General features: G+C 36.5%; 1 protein-coding gene across 3 annotated transcripts in view; it reads right to left on the bottom strand.

The window, feature by feature from the left end:
• Window positions 1-21,983, bottom strand: part of tmprss4a (transmembrane serine protease 4a) — a 23,601-nt gene extending 1,618 nt beyond the window's left edge. Inside the window, exons 1-12 of one of the 3 annotated variants that reach the window (XM_082181211.1) lie at window positions 21,710-21,983; window positions 10,175-10,229; window positions 9,897-10,037; window positions 8,560-8,712; window positions 7,583-7,712; window positions 6,610-6,723; window positions 6,065-6,108; window positions 5,043-5,205; window positions 1,844-2,013; window positions 543-638; window positions 302-444; window positions 65-214 (exon numbers count right to left, since the gene is read on the bottom strand). In XM_082181211.1, coding sequence (XP_082037337.1) covers window positions 65-214; window positions 302-444; window positions 543-638; window positions 1,844-2,013; window positions 5,043-5,205; window positions 6,065-6,108; window positions 6,610-6,723; window positions 7,583-7,712; window positions 8,560-8,712; window positions 9,897-10,008 — 1,275 coding nt within the window. In that variant the 5' untranslated portion in view covers window positions 10,009-10,037; window positions 10,175-10,229; window positions 21,710-21,983. The other 2 variants (XM_082181212.1, XM_082181210.1) reach the window with 2 other exon arrangements.

Raw genomic sequence — 21,983 nt, 5'->3', positions numbered from 1 at the left:
CATGAGTATTCCAATATTACTAGGTGTACACAAACACAGTAATTCCTGAACAATATGCTCATACCTGCATAACTGAATGGATCCAGTCAAGCATCTGGTCCACATTGGTGTAGACACCAGGACGATTTTCTCTGGCACAACCCACACCCCAGCTCACTACACCCACCAACATCCAGTGGTCAGATGAATACACCAAAGGACCACCACTATCACCCTTAGAGAGAGAAAAACCAAACGGTTATTCTAATAACATTGTCACACTCGTATGAACTAATGGTACACACAAAAGCAGAAAACGTACCTGGCACGCATCTACTCCTCCCTTCAGAAAACCTGCACAGATCATCCTAGGAGTGACAGAAGAGCCGTACACCGTGGGACTTTGGCACGAGGCTCTGTCTATCAGAGGGATCTGTGCCTTTTGTAACTTTGGAGACACATTCCCTGCAGGAAAAACAGCCAGATAATGTTAAATACTGAGAGAGGCCTTTGATGGCAAGTCAATTAGAAAAAAAATGGAGGATTAAAAAAAAGCCAGGAACCTTTTTCCATCAGATGACCCCAGCCGGTCACAACCAGACTGTCGTCTTTTTTAAGGCCAAGATCTTGAGGTGGCAGGCACACCGGCCTACGGGATTCTGAATGGGATGAAAATAATGATATTAGTACCAATGTTCATGGTCGAAAGATAACACAAAACACTGACCTTGAAGGGATGCACTGATATTAGAATTATGGGCAATGCTGAGAAGCTGATTATAAAAATTCTGTTTTATACTAAACTAAATCATTCTATTTTATCTGAATTAAAATCAAAAGTAGATTTTTCAATAACATTGTAATATACAGTATAAAATGACAAATTGATATTAACCCTCTGGTGTCGGTCAAAAATGACAGATTTATTTTATTTCAATGAAAAGAATGTACTATATTTTAGTTTGATAATGTTTTGTGTTACTAAATGATATTGATGCAGTAGTTATGTTCAATAATGATATTGATGCAGTAGTTATGTTCAATAATGATATTGATGCAGTAGTTATGTTCAATAATGATATTGATGCAGTAGTTATGTTCAATAATGATATTGATGCAGTAGAATGCTTTGGAGCACAGACTTAAGTTTGGTCTCTTTTTAAAGAAGACAATTGGCAGATTATTGCTGAAGTGAAAAAAGGTGTTAAAAAAAAGAAGAAAAAAGTTAAAGTTATAGAATTTTAAGCTTGTTATGAAAAATCCACATAAATACTATATAAATTTTTTTGAGTATGTTGTGTTCCAAATTTGAGACTGATATCTCAAAAAATGTGCTTTCAGTAAGATTTTGTTTTGGCGCAATATCAAACATATCCACTAGAATGAAATTTGTTTCCCATTTATTTCCAATGTGGTCATAAAAAAAAAAAAAAAAAAAAAGAAAAAAGTTTGACTATTTTTGTTTTTCAGGAACATGCGACCTTTTCGAATCATGTCCAGAATTTATTTTTCACATGTCAAATGACAAAACCAAATGGTTAAATTATTATAAATGTATTGATATTATTAATCTGAGCATATTGTTTTGTTTTCTTAAGGAACTATAATAAGTTAGAATAAAATATTAAAATAATAATAACAACAACAAGGCCAAAAAAGATTAGTCCTGCACCCTTGGTGTAATGCAAGAAAAACAGATTGAATTTCTATTTGGCTGATGGGAATGCATTTAAGTGGCCAGGTTTAAATGGAATCCTACTGTGTCAAGTGCAAAAGAAAGTAACTAAAACTCTTCATATTTAGGCATCCTGAATTTTTGGGTGAGTCTGGTGTGCGCGTGTGTGTGTGTGCTTGTCTGATTTACCTCCCAAAGTGATGGGTGACTGGAGTCTTATCATGGCAATGTCATAGTCGTTCCGTCCTGGGTTGTAATTTCTGTTGACGATGATCTTGTCCACAGAAGAAGCTCCAGAAGATCCCAGATATGTGATTCCAGAGACTACATTCCATTTGACCAGTGCCTTCTTACCATCCCTGAAAAACAGAAGAACAATGTGACTATCTTAAAAGCATTGTCCTTTTAGTTTACACCCTGTATTAGTTCTATTTACAAAGCTTCAATGTATGCTTCAGGTAAGATGTGAACAATTCACAGTTGTGTTTCTTTTTTTGCATGTTGAATGAAGAATGACGTACAACAGTTTCTAAACCAGATGAACTTGTTAGGGCTATGAATGATTTTCAGAAATGAATGGTGTTTATAAAGAAATATTTGAAGTAAGTGATAAAAAACGTTCCCTTTCGTGACTCATATTTTCCCCATGTACAGGCATATGTAATTAGTAGACATTACTTTATGCACTTACTATGTTAATAACAGTAAAATATGCATAGATACAAGTAACTAACCCTAACTCTATAGTAAGTACATGTAGTTAATTAATATTACTTATTACTTCTCTAAGCAAGTACAATGGAACTACGTCACCTTAAAATAAAGTGTAACCCAAAGCACTTAGTGTACATACATGCATATAATTACAGCTGTTATTACATCTATAATTACACTATGTATAATTATACATAGATGTATAATTACATCTAAAAAAAAACGTGATTTACATGCATAACATTAACATAACATTTGCATAGACACAAAAAACATTGGCAGCATTATGTTATTTAATGTGAAGACTAGAGTATAGAAACTGACTATAGTTTGCAAATGATTTGTAAGTATGTACTTCATTATACTTCTTTTTTTATGCAAGTACATATTAGTTAAAGACTCCTAAAATAAAGTGTGACTGAATGTGCTAACTAACTGAATGTATACAACCTATTCATAGTTTTCTATGACGAAACAAGGCTTTCCTCCATTTCCCACCAGCCATTTTCACCAGCCATGTATTAAGACTGATATTAAAAGACCAAATTCAATACACACCTTATTGATGATGCATACTTTGTACATCACAAGATGATGAAACCAGAATATAAATGTCTTGTAAAGTGTTTTTCCATAGGAAACCATTATAAAGAAAACGCTTAACCATTCATATTCTGGGTTCATTTGCTCGACTACAGTATGCATCATCAATAAAGTGTATACTGAATTTGATCCTTTTTTTAGCACGTTAAGGCACTTTAAGTGTTTTTCATGTTTTCAGTGGCTAAAATAATGCATAAGGTGAGTATGTGGATCACAGGTTCTCAAAACTTGCATTTTGTTCACTAATTTTTGTTTTTCTTCTTTTGAGAGATCTAAATAGTTGTGGCTTGAAACAGATGAAAAAATTGACAAATCTGTGTTGCAGTTTCATGGATGTTTTGATGATGTATTTGCGCCAGTCAAATTACTTAAAACTATGAATAGGGACTCTGTTGATGAACCAGGCTTTGATAGAACTGAGCTACAAATGCAAATACAATGCAAAAGTGGGAACCTGCAATTGTTACTTTAAAGAGCTATTTCTACCTGATTTATACCACCAAAAGGGATTTAAAGGGATAGTTCCCTTTAAAAATTTAAATTAGCCCATGATTTACTCACCCTGCAGATGGCCATATGCATCGATTTACGCCAAAAGAGTAAAACACTTGAAATTGACGCACAACGTAATGAGGAACGCGGTTGCCCAGCCCTGTTTGTTTGAACCGCGAGAGGCGTCAATTGCCGTCGTCATTACGTTGTGCGTCAAGTTCAAGGGTTACTCTTTTGGAGTAAATCGATCGTCTACCTGAAGCTAGTTATTTTTGTTGATAAAGATTTAAATATGGATATTTTTCTTACACAAACGCATCGCTTCACTTGTGAAGGCCTTTATTAACCCCCGCAGATCCATATCGAGCACTTTAATCATGAATAGACGCGCTTTGATGGACTTCCAAAAACATACAGTCATTCACTCCCATTATCAAGCTTGGAAGAGCCAGGACATTTTTTTTATATAACTCCGATTGTATTTGACTGAAAGAAGAATGTCATATACACCTAGAATGGCTTCAGGGTGAGTAAATCATGGGCTAATTTGAATTTTTGGGTGAACTATCCCTTAACTCATATAATGTATTGTTGGTGGTATAAATTAATGTTCACATGCTGGGAAATCAGGTCAACTTACAATGACGAGGAACACAAGCAAACAGAAACAGGGTTAACAGAACCAAAACACAATTATCTCATTTATAAAATGTCCCACATCAGGGTCTAAGCAGACGTACGCACTCTTCCTTGTGGTAGAGAGGCGGAGATTTGGAAATCTAAGCAATCCTTGCCACTCGCCATTCTCAAGTAAAGGATTTGGATACTGACTGGTGCTCTTTCATATGTAAATGACATTAGTTAGGCAGCATATACAAGTCGGAGATCTGAAACCATTCAGCTGCGCACAATTTCACAAACATTTGCGATTTATAAGCTTCACTTTTGGAAGAAAGGTGTACAAATGTGTTTTCGTTCTCTGAATCACACGTAAACGCATATGAGAAATGATCGTAAGACGTAGGACGGTCCAAAACGGAGCATACACATTACAATTAGTTTTCATAGTACCTAATTTATGCACCTGTTATGTTTTCCATTGATTACTCAGTCTGTGTATTTAAGCCTTCGTTCATTCAGTTCTTTGTTTCGTCTCGTTTACATTTGTTTCCTGTGTATTCTGTGTATTTATTATTAAAGATTGTTCTAGTTGGATAATATCGTTGTGTGCTTCGTTGCAAGCCACTCACCCATTAAAGTATCACTGTTTCCACAAAACTGTTAAGCAGCAAAACCTTTTCAACATTGACAATAATGATAATAATAAAAATTGTTTCTTGAGCAGCATATTAGAATGATTTCTGAAGGATCATGTGACACTGAAGACTAGAGTAATGATGCTTTAAATCAGCTTTGACATCACAGGAATAAATTACATTTTTAAATGTATTGAAATAGAAAACAATTATTTTAAATTGTAGTAATATTTCCCAAAATAACTCTTTTACTGTATTTTTGATTAAATAAATCAGCCTTGTTGAGCATAAACTATTTTGTATTATAATGTTTATACACCTACCCATTGAAGCAGTGGGCCGCAGTGACCACCCAGTTTGGAGACACCAGTGACCCTCCACAGGTGTGCTGGCCGCTGTTCTGCAAGCTGACTTGCCAGGGCCAGTTCTCAATGATAGCGTCCTGTCCACCTACAATCCGGTCCTGGCTTCTGGACTTACCACAGTCTACAAAATAAAACATCCAATAATTTTTTTTTTTTTTTAAAGACAAAACAATGTGTTTCTTATCATAACAAAAAAGATGTATTATGCAAATATGTTTTATGTTCTGTATTAAAATAAAATTTGAGAATATAATATAAATATAAGTTGTCTGTCGACAGTATTTTAAACATTGAAGCGATAGTTCAACCTAATATAAAGCTGCATGTCTGCAGTTCTCTCTCTGTTTTCTTTCTTCAAAACATGCTTTAGCATGTTGAACTGCCCAGTCCAGATGACTGACTCTGTCAGTGAACACACCTCTGAATTATTTGATGTTGTATCATTAGAGCTGTTCTTGTTTAAAGATAAAGTTTAAAGTCTGCTAAAGTTGTGGAAGAACACTGTAGCCAGAGCTACTTCTCTCTGTTGTAGGCTATATGATGTGTCACACAGGCACCATAACGTGTAGTTCTATGTCTGTTTAGTTTTCGCTGTGTTTTGGTTCTGTTCTTTCCAGTTCCTGTTTTGCCTGTGTTCCTGATCATTATTAGTCTCCCTGGTAGTTAATTAGTTACTGCACCTGTTCTGTTTTACTTTGTTTACTCCCCAGTGCACTTAAGCTCTCAGTTTCCTTTGTTTCATTGTTCTTTGTTTTCTGTGGTTGTGCTAGTTTGCTTCTGCAGTCTCCTCTATGTTCCATTGTAAGAAGTGTTTGTTTGAATTCTCCTGTGTTGTGCGATTACTACCGCCACTACTCGTGACAGGTACTGGGTTACGCTGCAGCGGTTATCGTCCCGCTCGGTTTAAAATAGGCTGAATATAAACACTTATTTATTGACTAAAGCCCTAATTGGTTGTTGGATTAGGATTTCATAGTTACCTGAGCATGTTAACGTGACGACTGCTCCCGTATTGCATACCTTACTGAGAAAGAGGAAGAAAACATGAGAGAGTGAGAAAATGTTTACAACCAAAAATTAAATATGAATTAAGTTTGAGGTTGCTGTATTTATAAAATTGTTTAAAAGTAGACATTTCAAGCTTTCTATAGATATATTTCTAATGTTTGTGAGGCAAGTAGCCTATACTCCGGTTCTTTTATGTGACGCACTGTTGTTCAGGTAGACCAAGACGGCAGAAAGCGCATCGCACAACTTTTTGTGTTTTTTTGAATGTTAACAAATAAAATTAGAAAATTAGGAATGATGTCTTACAAAAAATGACAGTAAAGCACGCTTTACTTTTGCTGCCTTCCTTCCACACTTGAATATGTGCCTTATAATAGTGCTTAAAACCACTTTTTTCTGAAATGCTTTGTTTACAAATTATGTGTGTGCATATTTCTTTCAAATAGGTGACACTTGGTTTGATTATCTAATGCAATGACAAGTGAAGAAATGTATATACATGAGTATCTAAACTAACCGATCCGTTACGGTGGACTGGAAAGTCTGGGGTTTAGATGAGCCCACCACACAGAAATCCATCTTCAGATCAGAGGACAAAATACCCACTTGAACTTTGCTGAAAGACGGATTACTGAGAACACAAAATACAAGACAATGGAATTTAAACAATGCAGAATAAATGAGCTATATCCTATTATACGTTTATTTAGCGCTGAAGTCAATGATCCAAGACTTGTTATTCTGATGATAATTGTAGTTTTGCAAACTTTCAGTATTGATGCATTTCCAGTTCCTGAGTTTTCTCTTGTTGTAAAAGAGTTAGTTTACTCAAGAATTGAAACAATTGTCATTAATTCGTCACCCTCATGTTGTTCCAAACCTGTAAGACTTTCGTTCATCTTCCAAACACAAATGAAGATATTTTAAATGAAATCTGACCTCCATTGACAGCCATGCAACTACCACTTTGAAACTTCATAAAGCGATCATAAAACTAATCCATATGAATCGAGTGGTTTAGCCCACATTTTCTGAAGAGACTATATATAATGAACAGATTGAATTTAGGCTTTTATTCACATAAAACCATTGATCAGCGAACATAAACAAAAGTTTAACGTGCGAGAACAAACGTTATTGGCATATAAAGCATGCTTGAGCTTCCATTTACCATATCTGATGTCTGAGTTGATGAATGTTTATGCGTGAATAAAAGCCTAAATTAAATCTGCTCAGCATATAAAGCATATAGGTTTACGGTCTTTTTATGAACTTTTTGAAACGTCAAAAAGGTAGTGGCTGTCAACGGAGGGACAGAAATCTCTCAAATTTAATTTAAAATACCTTCATTTGCGTTTCAAAGATAAACGTAAGTGTTTCGGATTTGGAACGACATGAGGGTGAGTAATTAATGACTTTTTTTTCTTTCATTTTTGTGTGAACTAACCCTTTGAGTGTAATGATAACATGATCTGTGGACCAATACTCACACTGAGTACCCCAGCTTTTGGCACGCAGTCTCTGCATGTTGTTGGGTGAAACTTTCTTCACATACACTTTTCCATTTATTATCAACGGAGTTGAATACCTGAAGCACATTATTGGTTGAGATCAGCCGTACTGTGCAGAAAGAAAAACAGTTTTAAAATTCAGACATTATAAAATATTTATTTTCATTATATGGTGGATATATTTGAAATATAAATCTAGCTCAGTCATGAAATTCTAGATGGCGCAGACTGATAGGTCTTTTACATGCCATCTGCAAGCAATCACACCATTACCACTTGACACAAGCTGATTGGCCTCTGCTGATTCTGTAGCCAATGAGATTGCTTGCTCGACATTTAAATAGTCCAGTTCACTGTTGGCTAGACCGGATTTACTCTGAAACCCTCCACCTCCCCCAGCACCACCTGCCCAGATCTGCTATGGGATTTATGCATGTCTATTAATGGAGCATCAGCATATCTAACATGACCAAATCTATCCATCCTCCAAGACAATATACGAAGAGTTCAGATGCAAAAGCCTCTAAGTGCCATTTGCAATTTTCTTCTAGAATGATCATTTTTATCAAGCTCATATATTTAAGTTCAATAATTTCACTTAAATGACAATTAATAGGTAATCTTCATTGCCATTTAAGTGAAATTACTGAATTTAAATATACAAGCTTGATAAAAATGATCATTCTAGAAGAAAATTGCAAATGGCACTTAGAGGCTTTTGCATCTGAACTCTTCATACATTGCCATAACTATATTATGTATACATATATATACACTCTCAGAAAAGAGGGTGAGGTTGGGGCATTTGGCTTGTTTGTCTTGAAACAGGACACACAGGTTATATCTGTGCTGACTGCACGCATGTCTGTGAGCAGGTATGTGGGCGGGCGTGTGTGTGTGTGTGTGTGTGTGTGGGCGCATGTGTATGTGTGTGTGTCTGAACATAGGTGACTTACGGGGGAAGGTGGAGTTGGCTCCAAACGGCATTACACAGGCTGACTCATCCTCAGCTCCACTGCAGTCCTCCTTCCCATCACAGGCCTTCTCCAGCGGAATGAACTTAACCGACTTCGAGCAAAAATAATACTTGCTGTCGATCAACTGCTTGACTACGTCATGAGGAAGGGGAATGAAAACAGCATTTGTTAATAAAGCAATTAAATGAATCAGTGTTTAGGTTTCTTGAGTCACAAACGTTAAAGGAGTGACTAAATAACTGTTGTTGATGAGAACAAAATATTTTGACTCATTGTTATTGTTAAAAGTGAGGTGGGAAGGTTATGAGCAAAAAAAAAAAGTAGGTTATTTTCCCTGGCCCACATTAAAATTACTGGGTAGAAAACATTAAATGTAGAGGAGAGAGGGGCTAGTTGTCACACAGGGGTGTTTGTCAGAGGGCTTTATCTGAGTTGATCTGTGTTCTCAGGACAAGGGTATTTTGGGCAAGTTGTTACTTTAAATATGATAAAGGTTATACAAATTTATATAATGTAATAGAATATATTAGTGTTACAGAATAAATGTATTCATTAAAAGTTAATGCATTTAATATAACAATACATGTTGTATTAATACATCTATGCAATGTATTACAGTTTTCACATTTTAAATATTATAAATGTATATATAATGTATAATGTCACATGTTTTAAATGTCATAGATTTATACAATTTATGATGTATTTATTAAAAGTGTCATGTTTTGAATGATATAAATAAATCTTATGCATTACTTTTTACATTTATACATTGTATTAATTTGAAACATGTTTTAATTGTTATAATGTATAACAATGTATTCACTGCAATTTTCACATTTTGAATGTTATAAATGTAAGCTGAGTAATGAATTATAGTTTTCATTTTAAATATTATACGTTTATATGCCGTATTAAATGAATTGAAATGTTAATATTGTTATAAATGTTATAAATTTATTTTATGTATAGTTCAATATTTATGCATTTTAGCTTTTATACTTTTGCTGTTACAGAAATTGTTTTACGTTTCATAATTGTTTAATTTTGCTAAATTGTAATAGGCCGTTTAATGGCAGGTTCCAGTGACAACTTACCCCACTTGGTGTAACAACTTTACATGCTTGTTTAATGGACTTTATCTTTCAGTAACAGAGGAAATGTCCAATAACTTTAAAGTAGCCAAGAATTTAGAGTCTGTTTTTGACTTTCAGACATACAGTATTCACTGGAGTGAAAGCATGACAACTAGGCCCTGGCCTTCCCTGTATCATAATCACATGAGCTAGATGGGGTGAAAATGACCTAGAACTTACTGAAGAAAGCAGCCACTGCCAGAATGGCCAGTATAACCACCACGATCAAGACCGTAATGATGATCTTTTTCGTCTTTGGACTTATCGTGTTTGGAGCATTTGGAGTCGTCATTGGTTTTCTGTGTCTTCCGGGCTGAGCAACTAGAAGATAATATGAAAATGATGAAAATCATTGCAAACTTTCTTTCTCGTAAGACACCCACTTGAGTATTACAAAGGAGGGTATTGATAAATCGGATGAATCAGAGATTGATAAATCGGGTGATAGATTACTGTACCTGGTTGAGGTGGGTTTAAGGGTATAGTATTCTCTTCAGGAACCTGAGCTTTAGTCTGAGAATGAGAATGAGGAGGAGAGAAGAGAAAAGGGAGAAAGTTAGAGATCATTTTGTTATTTCTATGACACATGTACCCCTGAAGCTTTATGACTCAGTTTTTGATATCACTTTCAATGTGTCACACGGGATTTTTTCAGTCTTTCTTGAAATCTCAAAACTTCCTTGTAAACCGTCCTACTCAGCTTAACCATGTAGGCTGCGGTAATCTGCAGTAAGTAGCAAACAGTTTGCTGGATTTATACGATCTGAGACCACAAAGAAGAAAGTGTGGTAGATGAGGTACATCGAACATTTACATTTTTCACTGAAACCTGGACTTTGAAAAAAAAAAAAAAATATATATATATATATATATATAAAACTTTGCTGCCACGTTTTTGGTTATATAGCAACATTTTCAAATCTCATCTTCTATTTTACACCTGTTAATCTTGTATGGTTATTTCAGTTACTGATATGGAAAATTACATTGTTGGTAGGCTTAGAGACCAATACTCTCATGGCAAAGCAGGAACACTTCCCTTGTACTTATGAAAATAAAATGTTTGATTGTATCAGATCAGACATGACTCCTGACATCACTAACAGCTGGATGTAAACCTTAATAGATAGACCCATTGAGCTGCTGTTTCAATTTTAAGAGCATTTTTAACTTCTTACATCAAAATAATTTCTCTTTTGAGCTGTATATTAATATAATCAGTGACTGTTTTTAAAAAAGGGGACATTTGCATCCGCCACAGGCAATTTAAAGAAAAATCATTGTAATTATTAAAATAGCGTTGAATTTGTATGTCTCCTTAAATAGCTTTTCCTCATTTTTATGAGTATTCTATCAAAGTAAGATACACCAGATTTGTCACATTTAAGAATGTGAAGTGACTCTTAACATCAGCCTGTCAGTCAAAACAGTGACTAACACTTAATATGAGTGTAACGGATGATTCCAGACAGCTGTTACTGAAAAAACAACCCATAAAATAACAGCCAGAACAAATTGTCTCCAAAAACATCAAGTCTCAACAATAACAGGAGTGGTGAGCTCTACAGATTCGTTGTCTCCGAATCTAATACTGTGGGAGAAAATCCAGGCTGAATGAATAAATCCTTATTTAAATAAATGTGTCTAAATACACTTAATGCTCATGTGCTGTAAGTCTATTCCCTTAAAGTTTCAATGGAAATTATGTTTGTAATTATTAATTAAATAATGGAAATTAATGTTTATATATCTAAACATATAGCACAGCATAGTTGAGATTTCACTGTATGCATCAAGACTAAAAGTTGAGAACATTTTAGAATATCAGAAACAATATTTAATATTTAATACAGTTTTATTACAATTTCGGATAAGTGTGCAAATGTTTACTAGTGAATATAAAAGCTTTCGAACTAAATAAAAAGCTTTCCCAAATTCAAGTTAAGATATTTTACTTGTACAATTTACTTTGCAAGTTGTACCCAGAATTGGTGAACAACATTACAGTAAAACAACAAATGACTCAGACTTTCTTTCCCGTCATCATTCAACGTACAAACTTCTTGAATTTCAGCATGTCTAGAAACCAAGGAGTTGACAGGATAGATATGTCAAATCTTAAGTTGGGACAAGCAAATAAGCTGTCTTCCACATAGTTTTGGCAACACCCGAATTTTAAATAATGTTTGTTCTTATTTGTTGAATTTTTACGTCGTGAGAGAAATAATTGACACTGATTTTTCAAAGTGACATTTTAATCATTTGAATGGGGATTTGGAAATAATGGATCAATTTGACAGAAACTGAATTATTAAAATGATCCGAATTCCAATTTATCTTATTTGTATGACACTCATGCCTCTCTAATGAGCCTCTAATCGAGTTTCAAACTGATAAGCCAGCCACAGGTCAGTTTCACTACTAATACATTTAACTGCCACTTTGAACTGAGGTCAAGAATGTGGTGTGGCAGTTTCTGAATTTGTGTTGTCTTGTGGTCCTTGTATCGGTGCAAGTGTACATTAAGCTACAGCTGCATGATTGACTTCTCAAAAGATGGAAGTTGTCCTATAACACAAAGCAATGCAGCATCCCCAGTGTTTTTAATAAGGACTTAGTTTTCGGGTGTGGTGTTCTTATTTTATGAACCACAAGGAGGGAACACACCTTAAACATTCATTTGTCTTCTTAAATCAAAAGAGATTTGATAATGGATTTTTTCCCACAAAGCATTTTCAAACAATATCCTCAGAACACTCCTTTGATACATAAAAACAAAAAAACATTAAACCCCAACCAAATAAGAAAGACAAACAGGAACAGTACATCAGTATTTCTAATGGTTACATTCCAAGTATGCACTGCGGGGGCTGGGTAGTATAATGATATGTATGATGATATGTAGTTGTAAAAATGATATGTAATGATGTATAATGATGTACAACATATATTGAGACACCACATATAGTGTCAATTGCAATTGTCTAATATATAATTAGTTGTATTAGAACAGAAAATGACCTAGTCTGCATTGGTTCAGAAAAAAATTCAGAATACATCTTTGTATTGTAAACAAACACTGTTAAATAGTGTAAAATATTGGTGATATTTACAGAGCAAATAAAGTTCAAATTGAAAGGTTCACACAGTGGAGCTTGAATCCCCCTTTCAACAAATACTGAAACCACAGAAAGTTCTTTGAGAGACAGAGACTGAAAGTGGAACTTCATTTAAATGGGTCATTATCACACTAGGAGATCTGGACAGAGAGAAACAATCATGCAAATGGTGAGGATAGTTTGAAAAGAGTTGTTTACTAATAAGGTTAACAGTAAAATTGACAGCTATATTGTGTTGATGCACAACTAAATATCTCAAACTAAATATCTAATAACGAATCTTGTAAAACAGTAAGAGTGGCAGTTGACAAGAAACTACGAAATTATAACAAAATAGCCTTGTTGTGATAGTCTGTGTTACCTGTGTTACACAGTGTTCAGTCGTACACTGATAACATCACTTGCACAACAGACACTACAATTAAAAACATAATGATACCGGTATTACTGGTGTCATCACAAGTCGATTAACTGGTGGGAAAATATAACAAACAAAGCATAATGTCAGGTAAGAATATGATGGATAGCATAAATGTTTTGTTCTATCTAAATTATTTTCCACCCTATTCAGTATATAGATATAAAAAGAAAAGAAAAAAGTTTGGCGTGGTTGCTTTGAGAAAGATCTAGTCATACATTAGGGTAACTCAACCATTATTGACTCCACACCATTCCAAGTGTTGTTGATCTATATTCTGGTAAAACTATTATATTTTTTCAGCTTTCAGGCCTTTAGAATACCAAATCTGACAGGCACCAATTGGATGAGATTTCTCAAGTCAAAGCGGATTAGTTACACATGCCAACCCAACAGCTCCTTTCAAACTGCACCCAATTATTTGTTGTTAATGTCTCAGTTTTTGCATTTAAACCTTCAGGCATACCGATCTCACATAGGCCTAAACATTTTATCAGGAACCAGACCTATTCAAATGACTGAAATGCAAAGTAGGATTTGAACAATGCACACAAGAATCCCATTTCTACAACACACACACACATATATATACACATATACATACATATATATATAGTTCAGATGCAAAAGCCTCTAAGTGCCATCTGAAATTTTCTTCTAGAATGATTTTTTATATTTTTTATAAAGCTTGTATATTTCACTTAAATGACAATTAATAGGTCATTTGCATTGCCATTTAAGTGAAATTATTGAACTTAAATATACAAGCTTGATAAAAATGATCATTCTAGAAGAAAATTTCAGATGGCACTTATAGGCTTTTGCATCTGAACTCTTCATTCATATATATATTATACACATAAATATATATAACATATATCATTGCACAAGCCTCCATTACTAATGCAAACATCCTTGTTAGCACTAGAGCGAATTAATGACATTTCTAATAAGTTATTGCACGTAAGCAGCACGATGTATGATATAACATTGCTTTCATATAACAGTTGAATAAACAAGAACTTAATACTAAGTTACTTACATTTAGACACAACCAGTAAATTAGTTCCAAATAGTTGAAAATAGTTCCAAACAAAGCCAAAGCAGAATCTCAACACACTAGTGTTTCGTTCCTGAATGATTCTGTGTTTTTGAATATATTGGTTGAGTAAATTATTCAATGATTCGTTCAGACACTTGTTTTCGTTCCAGAATAATTGGACATTTTTTAATAATAATTTCACATTTTTCAATTAATCATTTGAATTAATTATTCGATGACTCACTTCGAATAAAGACTTTCACGTGTTTCATTTCTGAATGAATCGGCGTTGATTAACGAATAGATTAAATGAATTATTAAGACAGTCACTTGCCAGCACTTACTGGCCTAAAAAAATTAACCTGTAATGAGATACTGAAAAATCCCACCACTAATGCACAGAATGGCAGTATGCATCCGAATATCCATATTCCCCTACTATATAGGTGAAAAGCAGTAAATATTGAAAAGAGTAGTATTGTCTGAATTCACAGTAGGCCTATTCATAAAACAGAAGGTGAAAAGTACCTGGAAGACCTATAGCTACTACTTCCGGCGAGATTCTTAAGTGTGCATCAATTAAACACTAGTTTAGTCCCATGAGGCAAAGGGTGAGGATTTGGGAATGACAGTGACACAACGCAACTGACATGACAACTTGAGTCAAGATTTAATTTATTTTGCTTTCACACTGGGCTCGTTTGTTGCGGTCCGAGCGCGATTGTCCCCAATCATCAACACTATCCGTTACATGTGTTTTATTTAACTAAACATCATTATCAGCTAAAACGCATGCGCAGGTCACTTTACTTCTTGAACAAGTGCGCACCCGAGTCCGTGTTGCTTTCACATTCACGCGAACCGCGGCACGGTGCGAGTGCAACCGAACTCAGACCACCTCCTCCAGATAGTCTCGGTTTCGGTACCCCAGTGCGCACCAGTGTCCGCAACACAGCGTTCACATTGGCGAACCGTGCCCCGTTCCGAACTAAACTGCCGGTGTGAAAGCACCAGCGTAGGCTACGCTATCAACTGCACCGTGAAAATTGCTTCTTCGAGTAGAAAGAATCAGTTCAAACTCACTCACCCTCATGGTTCTGTTTCTCCTGTCGATGGGTTTCTGCAATCTGCCGGCCGTACAAAACACAGCAGAAGACAGTGCAGTGGAGACCGCAGAAGCCACCTCTATTGCAGCAAAAAATACCTCTTAATTCTACGATCCTCCTTTTCTTAGTGCACTACTTCTCTTTTTCCGTCAATTCTTCCTGGTCTTGCCTTTCACTCAACAATTCCCGCTACCTGATCTGCCTTAATGCTGTTTCAAACTCGCTGTGCTGCAAGTCTTTTGAACGTTTTCACCCTCTGCCCTCCTGTGCAGATTTGTTTGGAATTGGAGTTTATCTGTGCCCGACCAAAACCCTTACCTATGTAACACAACACCACCCATCTCACCTAGATATGTCGCTCCTCCTCGCTGCATTCAATCACTTCCTCGTTGGGAGGAGGCCAAATCCTGTACGTGGTTGCAGATTATCTGAACTCAGGGGTGCTGTCGGCACGGTTTAAAAGCGGTTTTACGATCAGGAAGTGACTCTCAATTTCCTGGATTTTTATTCGAACAGGTTTTAGTTGTTATTACTATTCATTATTTATCATCATAATTATTATCTATTTGAAGTCTTTTAATGATGACTGCTCATCCGTTATTAATGTAGATCAGGAATCTGCCGGTTGTCACACTGAAATAACTGACTGAATCATTCATGTTTGCTGCTGTATCATTGCTCATGTGAGAACTAATATGTATTCACTCTTCGACTGCTGTGATCTCTTTCTATTGCTCTACTTAAAAATATATAAATTTTAAGTTTTACATTCAGAAATGAATGTCTGCATGTGTTTTCTTCAGTTGCGGCGCGTTGAGCCCTCTCGGCCAATATAGTTGTCACATTTGTTTTGTTTTGATTTGATTAGGTCTGATTCACTTCATTTAACTTCACAATCATGATACTATATTTCAGTTAACTTCACCTTACTTCACACATTTCATGGTACTTTAATTTGCCTCACTTATTTCACATTACATCACTTATAAAAATAAATTTAATTTGAATCAATCTATTTCTGTACAATCAGTTTGACTCACTTTGGTTTGGTTTGGTTCTCTTCACTATATTTTCCTGAAGTAAAAAAACAAAAAACACTACCTGTCTAAAAGTGATTACCTGTCTACCTGATTAAAGTTTATTATTTTGTAAATATATTCACATTTGATTTGATTAAATTACATTTGAATTTGCTTTGTTTTGATTCGATTAATTTAACTTTACTTAAAGCTACACTGTGTGATATTTTCCCCCTTCTAGCGGTGAAGTTGTATATGACTACCAGTGAATATAAGTTTCTGTTCCTTTCCATTCCGAGGGCGTTTTAACTCCTACGGTGGCCGTATTATTCCAAGATTAACATGGTAATGTTATTAATTCATTTATGTTACAAGGTAAACAATACAAACAAACACAATTTGGCGAATGTATTTTCAAGATGGAGGCGCAACATGGCTGCCGCCATTCGAGCGACTCGCTCGTATGTATTATAAATGGCAGATTTTACGCTTACGAGAATACTTTAGTTGGTGGAAGTAATTAGACATGAATGAGCACATATACTTTTGATAGAACAAAGTGTTTTTTGCTAAGAATCAACTTAAAAAGTTACACAGTGTAGCTTTAAGTGATACCTGACAGAGTTTCACAGAGTGAAACCAGATACACATTTAATTTGGTTTGATTCAAATTAATTTGGTTTAGTTTGATTGGATTCAGATTCGATTTACTTCACTTGCATGCCTTTTATCATTGCTGACAACAGATGCAGATAATGTAATCCTGTTAAGGCTTGTGGAACCAGCCCAAACTGGCACCTTTGAGTCTTATTTCCATTTAGAAGAAAAAATACTTAATAAGGCTAGCCAAAGGATCAGCATTATATTCATATTTTACCTCAATATGCCATAAACTCACATCATGTGCGTATTTAACTTTCTCTTTTACAGCGTGCCGTCTCTAAATAGAAAAATCTCTCACCTTCTTTTCTAAACTCAGTGATCAAATCACTAAACTTTGCTATAGTTCAAAGGTAAACAATCACACCATTTATATAACCAAGTGAACCAGATCAATGATCATTTGACCCTGGTGTTCTGTTATCACTGTTATTTATTTCTTTAAAGAGAGAGAGAGGACTCTAAACTTTGAGTGACATGTAGAGAAAAGGTTCTCTGTGAAAGTTCTCAGTGGGAAAGTGATCATGTTTCTATTAAGGGTCAGGTCAGTGTGACCTCTCCTTGACCGGTGTGACCCCATGATACTAGTGCATCTCAGTCTTGTATTAGGAAACTGTGTGTAATGAATTCCATTGACACAGCCTTTGTTTAACACATACTGGCTCTCCACAGAGCCATGATCTGATATGTTTACCTTGTTAAACATGTTGTTGACACTGCCATCTTTACAAAGCAAGTTGCTCTGCCACTATTGTGATGTAGTGATACTAGAGTCACATGTGACTCAATGACTCAATCTGTTTTTGTATTTCAAATTATTCTTCAAAATTGAGCAAGAATGTGAAAAACAAAGTCAGTGAGAACATGAATAAGAATGTTGCTCAGACATTTGAATATAAAATAGGAATCACAACGGAGCACTGTTTGGAAAGCTGACACCAAACTGCAGCGTTAGCCCAAGGTTAAAACAATGTAAACACTGTTTACTGTAGACAGGATTGAAATTTGAATTAGAGCTTTCAGCTCATATCCTGATATCTGATAAACGAAAATGAGCTCATATTACTTACTGGAATATTGTACAATGTCAGTGTGGAAGGAAGTGAATGTCTATAGATGTGTTGCATCATTAGCAAAAAACAAATTAAAATAGCTTGTGTATCTCTACGTATTTAATCACATAATTAATCATACCGAAGGGCAAATCTGAGTGTTGGGATAAATGTTTCATTCAGAAATAAGGTAATCATACATTGTGACTGATAATATGCTACTAAATATATATATACAGCCATTACCAGCAATGAATACACTCATTGACAACAATTATGCTTTATTTTAAGTCTTTTAAGTATGACAGCTCATAATATCAGTTTTTAATGTAGATCAGGAATCTACCAGTTGTCACACTGAAATAACTGACTGACTGAATCATTCGTGTAATGCTGCTGTATCATTGCTCATGTGAGAATACGTATTCTCTCTTCGACTGCTGTGACCTCATTCTATTCTGTACTTAAAAATATAAAAAAAATTACATTCAGAAATTCATTTTCATTCATGTCAATGTCAACGTTCATTACACCCCCTCCCAGAAAGGTGCATCCTCGCGCCATATTAGTTTCAAATGAAGAGGGAGGGCAGGGGCTCTGGAGGGGGACGTGAAACCGGAGAGTGAAAAAAAAGTTTGGGGCAAACCAAACAGTCCATGGGGGAGTGGAGGGAGGAGCTAGGAGCAAGAGGAGCCAGATGGTCACCCAGAGTCCAGCCAGGACGAAGCGCCAGGGAGGAGCAATGGTGTTGATTTGGCAGATGACATCCTTGGAATGACTGATGAAGATGGAGCCGCTGGAGGTGGAGACCCAGGTGGAGCGGAAGAGTCCACATGACATTGATGGAGACCGAGGTGGAGCCATGGCGACCTAGGTGGAATCGGAGTTGAGGAATGAGGCAGAGCCGATGGGACTAAGGACGAAGGTGACGCCGGGGGGGACATGGGATGAGATGGAGCCGAAGGTGCAAGCAGGACAACATCTGACCAAGGCAGAGCCGATGGGAGTCGTAAGGACAATGGTTTCTGGTGTAGCTGTCGACAGGCCGCGGTGGAGTGATGGGTTCATAGGCTGGAAGCGGAACCAGGGGAACCTCCTACTGGGTGCAGCTGGAGAAACAGTGGGATTGGGAGAAACATCTTCCTCAAACGCCTCCAAATTACTTCCATTCAATACATATCCGTGATGATGGGGTTGTGGGCAGGGCTTCCTGCCATGCCCTCGAACTCCACAATAACTCCTTCAGTGACACACGATGTTGCCGGCTCACGCACCTGGTCAGACTCTCCGTGTGGCTCAGGGGACATTGTCTCTTCCCGTCCCGTCCATCACGGCAGGCCGATCTCCACGGCCAATGGTGGCCTCTTGCAAATCCTCCTTCTGCATCTCGCATGGAAGGGTTGGCTAAACTCTGGGTCTGGAGTGGGGCTGGTGTGGTCCTCAGCCAGGCCGATGGTGAACGCTGAATTGTTGTTCACCAGCACCCACTCCACGGAAGCAGAGAAATCCTCCTTTAGACCGTCACAAATGCATAAATGTAAATGTAAATGTGGTTTGATGAAGTCCTGGGTATGTTCTTCCAGTGGACGGTCTCCCGTACATTTTTTCAAAGTAATGTATATACAGTATATATCAGTGATGCGCGGGTCAATGTATAAACAACCCGCACCCGACCGACGTTTTCAACAAACCCGCCCGCAACTCGGACCGCAAAAAAATTAATAAAAAATAAATATTGTACCCGACCCGCTTCCTGACCCGCATTTTTTAAAAAGTAGTAAATGCTCATCGTAGCGTCATTGGGCCATAGACTAGGAACTAGGGGTGCGTCCCATACGCCCCCCATCAGCCTCCCTGGCCTATAATATCCATTAATCCAGCCTCTGGAGGAGAGAAATGTTTCAGGCCCTGACGTGGTGCGCTCAGAAGTGCTGCGGCGAGAGCAGGCAGTTCTTGAGGCGGCCCATCATTTTCCATTTCAGCTGTCTAGATGCATATTATTGATGAATGCGATGTTTATGTTTCGACCCTGCTTGAAGAATTCATCAGCAGGTCAACTGAGAGAAGGCCCACTTTTGGAAAAGTGTGAAAGCCCTTAGGAGCGCAAACTGTTCTTTTTCTGAATGCTGTATGATATAGCCTAGTGTTATGTAACAAAGGCTTGATTTATTCATTTATTTCAATGTCCCCTGTACCACAATGTCCCCTGAGCCACACGGAGAGTCTGACCAGGTGCGTGAGCCGGCAACATCGTGTGTCACTGAAGGAGTTATTGTGGAGTTCGAGGGCATGGCAGGAAGCCCTGCCCACAACCCCATCATCATGGATATGTATTGAATGGAAGTAATTCTTCTATTTCGTTTCATTTTCTTAACAATTAAGATGCTGCATTTGTTTATCCAGTCTAATCGAAGTGTGCGTCTCTCCCTCGACTTTCCCAACAAAAATCCCGCCCCCTCTCAGAAAATACATAAAACTGACATTACTGAGCTATATGCGTTTAAAAGTAGCCTATTAAAATGGTACAATGGCATTGCTCAGTTCAACGTGTTGGGAAATCTGGCATTTCTCGGGGAAAACGCTCAACATTCAAAAGGTAAATAAGGATTTCCCACTTGTATTAGTAGGCTTAGGCTATTTCGCCACGTGGATGCCCAATTGAAGCTCTCACAAGCACAAAATGCAGGCATAGAATATGTTAATAAAGTCTTTATTTGTGGCTATCAAATGTGTAAATAGCATCGCAAGAAGTACACATGACAAAGCAAGCACTTTGGTCATCATCTTTCATTATTTCGGCAAATGTCTCCCACACTTTGCTCTTTCTATTTGTGTATTTGCGGAGCTTCCACTCCCCAGTCTTCACCTTTTCTCTTGCCGCCTCCATCTCTACCTCGTCATCTTCGCGCCAGTTATTCAGCCAATAAAGTGTAGGCCTATGTATTTCATAGAAAATTGTCTCTAGTACTATATAAATTCCAAAGGTTTAATTGGCACCTTTATTTCAAACGACCCGACCGACCACGACTCGAATATCATTAAAAATATTTTTGGATGACTCGTAACCGCGGGTGACCGCAGGCACAGGCTCATTTTGGATCAACCCGCGCATCACTGATATATCAACATATATATATATATATTATTTATTTATTTTTACTTAAAAAAAAATTTATAACACAAACAATAGATGTTCATAGGGCCCTGTAGTAGAGGATGGGCCCCCTGGGAATCTCGGTAGTCATTTATTTATTTATTTTATTCTTTGATACTGCAAAATTCTATTATTTGCTGTTCGGTTTAGCACAGGCAAAGCGGAACAGTCTACACACATCCTGCCTAAAGCAAATACACACACTTACTAAAGGAAATCTGAATTAAACGTATCCTAATTCACTTGAATTATTCTGGTGCTATTAATTACAACCCATAGATCAATTAGTCTAATTAGTCTATATCTTACAACTTTAGAGATATCAGATGGCTTTTTTATATATATATCAAGCACTCTTATAAAAGATAACATTTAATATAAATGAACAAAAATCAACTAACAGACAAAATAAGCAGAACTTACTGTGGCTGTATTCCAAAAGGATCTGATGTCGATAAAGACTGGCTGGCTGTGTTAAATCCTTCTCTCTGCTCTTTCTCTCACGTCCTCAGTGGTCATGGAAATCAGTCTTCACTAGGCAAACCAGTATCAGAACAAACATATTTAAGAATCAAGCCTCTTTATAACCCATGCACCCTTGCTGCTATTTCCCTTTCCACCGAACTGCTTTGTCCATATATTCTTGACATCTTTTTTGTTGTAGTATGTGCAAGGAATGAGATATAAGGAAGTGCTC

The sequence above is a fragment of the Leuciscus leuciscus genome, assembly GCF_965113295.1.
Source record: "Leuciscus leuciscus genome assembly, chromosome: 9".
NCBI classification, from domain to species: domain Eukaryota; kingdom Metazoa; phylum Chordata; class Actinopteri; order Cypriniformes; family Leuciscidae; genus Leuciscus; species Leuciscus leuciscus.
The sequence above is the reverse complement of the archived record's forward strand: the minus strand, read 5'-3'. Positions and strand labels throughout refer to the sequence as shown.